Source organism: Cryptomeria japonica, chromosome 2 (assembly GCF_030272615.1).
Source record: "Cryptomeria japonica chromosome 2, Sugi_1.0, whole genome shotgun sequence".
In the NCBI taxonomy this organism is placed as follows: domain Eukaryota; kingdom Viridiplantae; phylum Streptophyta; class Pinopsida; order Cupressales; family Cupressaceae; genus Cryptomeria; species Cryptomeria japonica.
Window position 1 is genome coordinate 121,732,236 of NC_081406.1, and position 8,126 is coordinate 121,740,361.

The window sequence follows — 8,126 nt, forward strand, 5'->3', positions numbered from 1 at the left end:
TTCCCCTATTTATTGTATTCCACTTAAGCTAAACTTAGGAGTGCTATTTTTTAAATTTTTAGGCCATATTGTTTCATTGCATAATATGACGACACTTGTCAAGATCTAACTTAATCCTCAATTGAGTTTTTTAGAGTTTCTTTTATAAGCAATCATTATTATATATTGTAATTATTCAGTTCAAAATTTTAATATAGATGCATACTCAAATGCTCCTAGGGATCAATTCTTTTTTTTTCAAGGTTATAGTGTTGCATAACACAATCATGAATTTTTCTCTTTTCATGTGATAAATGTTTTGGTTGTAGGTGATTCTTAGAAGTTGTGAGGTTAACTATCGATTCCAACAACAAACACATATTTTTATCAAAATTTTAAAATAAAATAAGAATATTCAAAACTATGTACTTAAATTCCTCAAACTTATATAATAATTAAAAAACGTTTGTGTTTAAATGTTTCATTTTAGATTCAATCTCTCCCACTTCATTACAATGCCCCTAATTTCACATTTACTCATAAGAAAAACAAATTTCACAAAGCATAATATAACTTTTGTAAGAGAAAAAAACATAAGAATCTAATTTCCACCCTTCTAAATATATATTTTTTATCATAAATTTAAATTACAAAATAGAAATATTGAAACCTTTCCACTTAAATTTGCCAAAGTTAACTAATAATAATAAAAAAACAAATTAAAAAAATATGTTTTATGTTTGTTTTAAACCATCTCTTCCATTATTTTATAATGTCTCTAATTTCAAATCAGTCATGAGAAATGTTTGCTTTTCACTAGTCAAATATTTTATTTTAAGTTATTTTTAAAAACATTTGTCACACGCTAGAACCATATTTAATAAGATATCAGTTTAGACTTGTGTGTTCAATTTGAAATGTGAAAATAATCTAGATATAACATATTAAAAAAAAATCAATGAAATTCTATCAAAAAATAAATTTAACAATTTGCTTTTATGTATCAAACAATTTAATTATTTTCAACTATTAAAATAATTGGTTCAAAAATATATATAAATTAATTAAAAATACGTGTGAATAATTCTATTAAATCTGATGGTTGATCCTATATCCCATCTTCTGAAAAGTTATAATTATATTTTACAACCAAACAACCATCTAAATACCGCCATCAAAAATAGGCAATGGCCCTCCCTCTGCCACGTGGACCGATGAGAAACAATCCTTACTTCACGGTATGAAATGACAAAAGGAAAGGAACACAGAATCCGCCGACGCACGTGGCCGCAAATATTTTTGCGCCAAGTGCTCAAATAATTCAACAATTTGCGACCCACAATTACGTGGAATTGCACTCCCTTTTCAAAAAGCCGCAATCTGGAAATTCGATGCTTGCGCACGTGTGCCGGGAACCGGGAACTCCAGTCAGCCCACAGCCCGCCGGTCACTGTTTCCGTTTTGTGTTTTCCGCCACGGTCCTATGAAACAGTAATGCTATTTAAGTTCACACTTTGGCTTCCCCCAGAGCCCGAGTTTCTTATTTGCTCAAGCCGAAAAACGACCTGTCTCATGTCAGGTCTGTCGTCCCGTTCAATTGCCAGGCACTCGTACGCCAGTTCAGCAACTGCATTCACCATTCTCTTCACCTCAAAATTCATTTCAATGTCCAAATCGGGATCCACAAGCTCATGCAAAGCCCCCGCTTGAATCTTCGCTACCGCCAAATGGGCCAGACTGATTTCTCTTCTGTTCCGACTGACATCCACAGCTAATTTTGCAGAAATGATCTCCACCAAAACGACCCCGAAGCTGTACACGTCGGATTTCTCCGTCAGCTGAAACGACTGATGGTATTCCGGATCAACATACCCGGGAGTGCCATGAGGAGCTGTAGTGACGTGGCTGACATTTACAGTCGCCAGCTTGGAGAGACCAAAATCTGAGACTTTGGCTTTGAAATTCTCGTCCAGAAGAATGTTAGCGGACTTGACATCTCTGTGAAAAATTGGCGGGTCAAAACAGTGGAGAAAGGCCAAGGCCTGAGCGGTTTCTACAGCAATGTTTAAGCGGGTTCCCCAGTTCAGCCCCCCTGGCCGCTTCCTTTCCCCGTGCAGATGATCCGCCAGGGTCCCATTGGGGATATATTCGTAGACCAGTAATAAATCTCTGGTGTTTGGACAGGTACAGCCAAAGAGCCTCACGAGATTTTGGTGATGCAGTGATGAGAGGATCTCTATTTCATTAAGGAACTGTTCTACCCTTCTGGTGTTGTCCTGGTAAAGTCTCTTTACTGCTACAGATCGGCCATCTTTGAGACAGCCCAGATAAACTGATCCGAAGCCTCCGTTTCCCAGTTGGTTCTCCTCACTGAAAAAATTTGTGGCTTCTTCAAGTTCGTGATAGGAGAAAATTGGGAGGATCCCTATCTTACGCCCTGCTTCTAAGCTGTGACCTCTTTCTTTGCAGAATCCATGGTCCTCTGTGTTCCGCTTTGGCTTTGATCTAGTGTAGAATAGTACTATCAGTACTGTTGTTACAATCACTCCCAGCACTCCAATACTACCACCTGCAACGAACAGGGAATGTAGTCTTAATGTAAGCAGAGTGTAAAAAGTTATGGCTTGCCGAATCATTAGAATCGAGATCAATGCAATTCGCCTACACAGAAGGATTTATATACTCAGAAAGAAATTTTGATGCATTAGTATGGTAGACTATATCTGTTCACTGTTTGAAATAGGGGCAGGGGAAATTTTAAAAAACAAAACAGAGGAATCTTGAAGCTTTTTAAACATTCAAGGTTTTATAATGATGGATTGGCTTATATGTTAAGATACTCAATGAGTTATTCTGCGAATTGGGGGTTTCGAAGTTATAAGTGACCTCTCTCCAGCCAAGGTGACTCTGCTTAACATTATATATAATGCACCCAACCAAAAAGAAAATAAACTTAAAGCACACCCAACCAAAAAGAAAATAAACTTAAAGCTGGCAAGCTGCTTCTCTTTCCCTCATTGTAAAATCTAAATTTTAATCCTATAACACCAACAAGAGAAAAACAGGATTTGGAGCATGGAGGGCTTATTAAAATTTAAAAGGGATTTTGCTCATTGTTTTGGTAAATTTGGATTGAGCTTTGTCAGATTTTATTGATTGAAGATGTTTAACATCAATTTGGTATCTCCATGATTGAACTTTTTCTTTGCCATTTAGAGGCAAGAATCGAAGGGTATAGTTTGAACAAGTTTACTGGATTTAATATACAAAGATTTATCAAATTTATGTCCGAATCCAAGCCTGAAATGGACCTACTAAGCCCAATCTGAACACCGTAAACTACTTGAAAATGTGTAAAGGAAATTTGATGAACTAATATAAGCTGCTAAAATCTGTAATCTAAAATTTTCAGTCATCCTGATGATGGGTCACCACAAAATCTCGAATGCCTATTTAAACATATATAGAACTCTATCTGTATTCTGTTCAACCATTGAGCTTGTTATGACAGGGAAAGAAGATTAAGATTTACTTGTCACTAAAAAAGTGGTTATATATCTCCACAAATAGATGTTTAAAGCAACTGGCAGCTCACTTCCTCACAGAAATGATGTAAATGGTATTATCTGTTATGAAAATTATTTTGTAACTTAGTGGGTACTACTGGGTTGCGTGAGCAACTGAACTACATATTCTGAAATCAAATTAACATTTCTTACCTATTATTACGCTAGCACTCATGGATTTCTTCCTCTTACGGTGATATGTATAGGCCATTCCAAGACCTGCTCACAATGAAGGGAATTAATAAATAACATGTTAAAAAATGTTAAAAAAAAATCAAACAAATCAATAGGCAATTCTCATCTGACAAATCAGTGGCCAATATGCAAAAGAATGTTACCGGCACAATCTTGGTCACAAAAAGCTATTCTGTTTATGTGAGATTTAACCTAATCATCACAGGACAGCAATACCTGAATAAGAAAATCTACTCCTTAAAAGTGCTAGACTACCCATGTCAATTTAATCCAGATTAAACTCTCTTCCAATCTCTCAATGAAGAAAGGAAGATGGAATAACTAGAAAATCCATTTTCTTTAACAAGGAGTAAGTTACAAGATTCCTTATGCTAAATAAGGAGAAGCCCAGAATGGAATTACTATGATATTGGACTAAAGCAACATGATCTGAAATGGTTTAGATCGCCTTCAAAATTTGTTCAGTAGAAACTAGAAGGTGGCTTTAATAGGAGTGCAGAAAGTTCATCTATGTAGAACTAGCATTTTGAATACCATGTTCCATGGTTAGCAGATAGGCTGTATATACCAAAGGTGGTGTTGATAACTTCAAAAAAAAGGTTGCAGGAGGATTGTAAGGAGGACCTAAATTTGAATATTCAAGCTATCTCTTATTTGCAGTGTATGACAAATAGTGCCAGACTCTTGGAATCTTTCTGCTGCATCGTCTTCAGGGATGGGAAGATTGAAGCCAATGATGAAGATATTAGAATTTAAAATTAGTTGTAACCCGTGATGCCCAGAATGCATCTAAAAACTAAATAGAACTTAAAAAGAGATAAATTTAACTTACCATCCGAGCAATTGAAAAGATGTGTGCTTCCATTTGGGCAGTAGCAGCAAAAAGTTTCAGTATAAGGATGATAACCACAAATCCCTTTTGTTGCCTCACAGCTGCCACAATCTGGAAAGATGATTTTAGGATCCTGCCATTCCACCTGGAATCCTCTCCGCAAAAGCTGTATAAACTGTGAGCTTTGTTTAGGCATCGTTTTAGGCTTTTCCAAAACAGGGACTGAATAGACTTCGGTGCAAGACTCGGACTTTTCTACATCAAACCCAAAATACCACTCCTCAAATTCACCACTCCTATTATTGCAGTGGAACTTAACGATTTGCTTGGGTATTTTCTTCCCACAGTCTCGAAGCTCTGTAATATTGGAATTCTGACGCGAAACCAGAAAATGGGAATTACTGAGATCATCATACACATCCGGGTCCAAGCTGCAGGCTTTAAAAAGCTTTTGGTTTACCATGGTAATCCGTCTTTGAGAGATCAAGGAAGCATTAAGTATCCTGTAGTCATTTCTGTGGACATGTAGCTGAGGGTTACCTTCACAGTCCACTTGGAAGCCCAGAAGACCACAGCCCTGGTTCAGAATCCCAAAAGGGTACGACATATTTATACCTGCGCAATCAAAATTAGGGCTGTGACATTTTCCATAAGAAGCCGCGAGGCAGGCCGTGATCTGTAGGAAAATAGCGCAGGGCGTAAAGAAACTATGTGGCCTCATGCTGAAGAACCAAGAAAAGTGAAGTAATTACAGCGATAAACATGAATTTGTACCCACCAGGTAATGCTCGGTCTTGAAACATTTGCAAATAATGAAAAAGAATTCCGTGTGGGAAAACTTGACTTGTACTCCCATTCCCATCAATCGACTTCATTTAAGTCGCTAATTCGAAGTTTATAGTCTGTTGAAAAGTGAAACCGTAATGGGTTAAACTTAGTAATAATCTAGAATCTTGGTACCACAGATCTATGGCCTTGGGTGCGCTGATCTTTTTGACTGGTACTGATCAATTCTTGTTTGAACACAAGAACATGAAAAGGAATTTGGGAATGACGTATCTGATTGTTGACTTGGGCACTCAATCCTAAAGGGCATGCCCGAATTGTCGATCTGCTTTTGTTGAATCGGTTTGACTTGGAGGAAGAAATAAGATAATAAAAATCGATTCCCATTGAATTTAGACTCCTACGATTTGATGTTTACAGTAAAGTATGGTATCTAATAATCGTGCTCCTTTACATATGGAAATTTTAGTGAAATTTTAGTGGGAAAAAGGCTGGCTTCTCTTTATTCTTTCAAGCATTTATTGCATAATTTATTTATATTAATTTGCAGATACAAGATGTAAGATGTAGTGGTAGGTAGTTGACCTAATTTGTTTTAAAATAATGGGCAATTTGTACTATTAAACCAATTATAGACTTGTCAATTTTTAAGCAAAACAAAAAGCAAATGGAGACAGTAACTTTTGAAACAGTAGATAACCTCAATCAAAGGACAATAGTAGTGGAGTTCAATCAAGGTCTGACTACTCATTGGAAGGAGAGTAGTGCCCATACCTCCTTTTAAATGAGTTGAAACTAGTTGATTTGATGGGATAAGGTAATAATGAGTCATCTTTGTTATCTTTGTTAGAGTAGGAGGAAGGGGGAAGGTTTTTTTTGTCTAAATGTTTCTAGATAAATTGTGTATGTTTTTTGAAAAGATATTTCAGATTGTTCATTGTATTCAATAATTCAAGTATTCAATAATTCAAGGAAGATAAAGAGTAAGTTTTGTTAAACTTTAGATTAAGTCTTAAATTTGAGATTGAAAGTTAATAATATAATTTTTAAAAAAGGAATGCATATGAAATAAGTGATCAGGAATTATAGATCAAATCGTTGAGTAGTTTGATGATTGATTTTGGGAGTGAAGATGTAGGTATTAAATCATGAAAAAGTGTTTTTAAAAAAAACATTATTTGTGAATCATAATTAGTAATTATATATATATTTTTTAATTATTGAAGTGTTTTACTTCTAGCTCAAGTTATATAGGATATAAATATTACTCATTAATAGAAATTATAAGAAACATTCTATTGAAAATAAAATACTAAAATAAAAGAAAAGATTTTCTAGTTTTAAAAAAATTATAAATAGAATTTGACATAACAAATGTCAAAAATCATTAGTTAGTGTTATCTTCATATTATTAGTAGTATGCTTGTTATAATTGAAAAAAAACAAAAAAAAGTTTTCATAGGTCAAAAAGTTAGGACATACTATTTTATTGTTATCCTTTTATATTATGCATACATTTAGTGTTAATTAATGTAGGATATGTTGGACCTTGTAGTCAAGGTTGATGAATTGTATAAATAGGCGTTGTGTAGTTTGTGTGTCGATGTGGTGTCTGCATTATCAGAGAGTAGTGTATGTGTGCATAAGTGAATTTATCCTTTGATATGATGTATAGAGCATATATTGTTGTAGGGCAGACAAATGAGCTTAACCAGAACTCTCATCAAGCATTAGCAGATGCTATCTTTGTAGTTCATGTAATCCGGATTGTAGTCTGAATATAATTTTAAGGTAGTGAACCTTCCCTGAGGGTTGGATCCTTTTGGGTCATTGTATTTTGAGCATTGATCTCTAGGCGGTGTGCCTGAATGCATGTGCATTCCCCATTTTAATATTTACACATACTACTGTAGAGTATCATCTTATTGTGGGTAGGTTCCCATAGTGGTTTTTCCCTTAACTAGGTTTTCCACATCAAAATCTTGGTGTTATGTGTTGTTGTTATTGTCTTTATCCTTATTCTTGCTGCAGTTGATTAAAATATGAGATTGTATTTAATTTATTTAATCTGGTGAAAACCGATTCAACCCCCCTCTCAGTTATCCTTCATTGTTGTTGCCAATAATTAGTATCAGAGCTAGATCCTTCGAAAGAAGCTTGATCACTTGAGGAGATCCAGGATGTCAACTTATGTGTTCAAGAAGGGGAGTCCTAGATTCGATGGAAGCAATTATACTATATGGAAGGATCGAATGGAAGTTCATTTGAAGTGTCTTGGATACGAGTATTGGAAGATTACAAAGAATGTCTACAATGTTCCTTAGAATGGACCAGTTACTGCTACTGAGATCAAGGATGTTGAACATAGCATAAGAGATAAGGAAGCATTGTTGAGTGCCTTGACCGATTCAGAGATGAAAAATGTGATGGGTTTGAAGATTGCACATGAGATTTGGAAGAAGTTAGAGACCTTGTATGAAGGAGATGCTCAAGTCAAAGTAGCTAAGTTGCAGAGTTTGAAAGGGAAGTATGAGGCATTGAAGATGGGAGAAGATGAAAACATAACATCCTTTATGGCTAAGGTGAATGAGCTTGTCATGAACATCAGATGTGCCGGTGGAACTCTTGAAGAAGATGAGATTGTTGCTAAAGTGTTGAGATAATTGCATCCTGCTTACAAGCATAAAGTAGCTGCTATTGATGAGATCTGAAGTGTGACTACTATGACAAGAGACATGTTGGTTGGAAAGTTTGTTTCATTTGAGTTG

The 8,126-nt window shown here is 35.4% G+C and overlaps 1 protein-coding gene across 2 annotated transcripts; it reads right to left on the reverse strand.

Moving 5' to 3' along the window:
- Nucleotides 1–1,017: 1,017 nt before the first annotated feature.
- On the reverse strand, nt 1,018–5,711 carry LOC131045640 (LEAF RUST 10 DISEASE-RESISTANCE LOCUS RECEPTOR-LIKE PROTEIN KINASE-like 1.2). Of its 2 annotated transcripts, XM_057979251.2 has the most exons (3): nt 4,573–5,707; nt 3,699–3,764; nt 1,018–2,548 (listed from the first exon to the last, which is right to left on the reverse strand). In XM_057979251.2, the coding sequence occupies exons 1-3, from the start codon at nt 5,291–5,293 to the stop codon at nt 1,461–1,463; spliced, it is 1,875 nt and encodes a 624-aa protein (XP_057835234.1). In that variant the 5' UTR covers nt 5,294–5,707; the 3' UTR covers nt 1,018–1,460. The 2 variants fall into 2 exon arrangements, with proteins under 2 accessions (XP_057835234.1, XP_057835235.1); XM_057979252.2 differs by lacking the exon at nt 3,699–3,764 and having other exon boundaries at nt 4,573–5,711.
- Between the last annotated feature and the right edge of the window lie 2,415 nt (nt 5,712–8,126).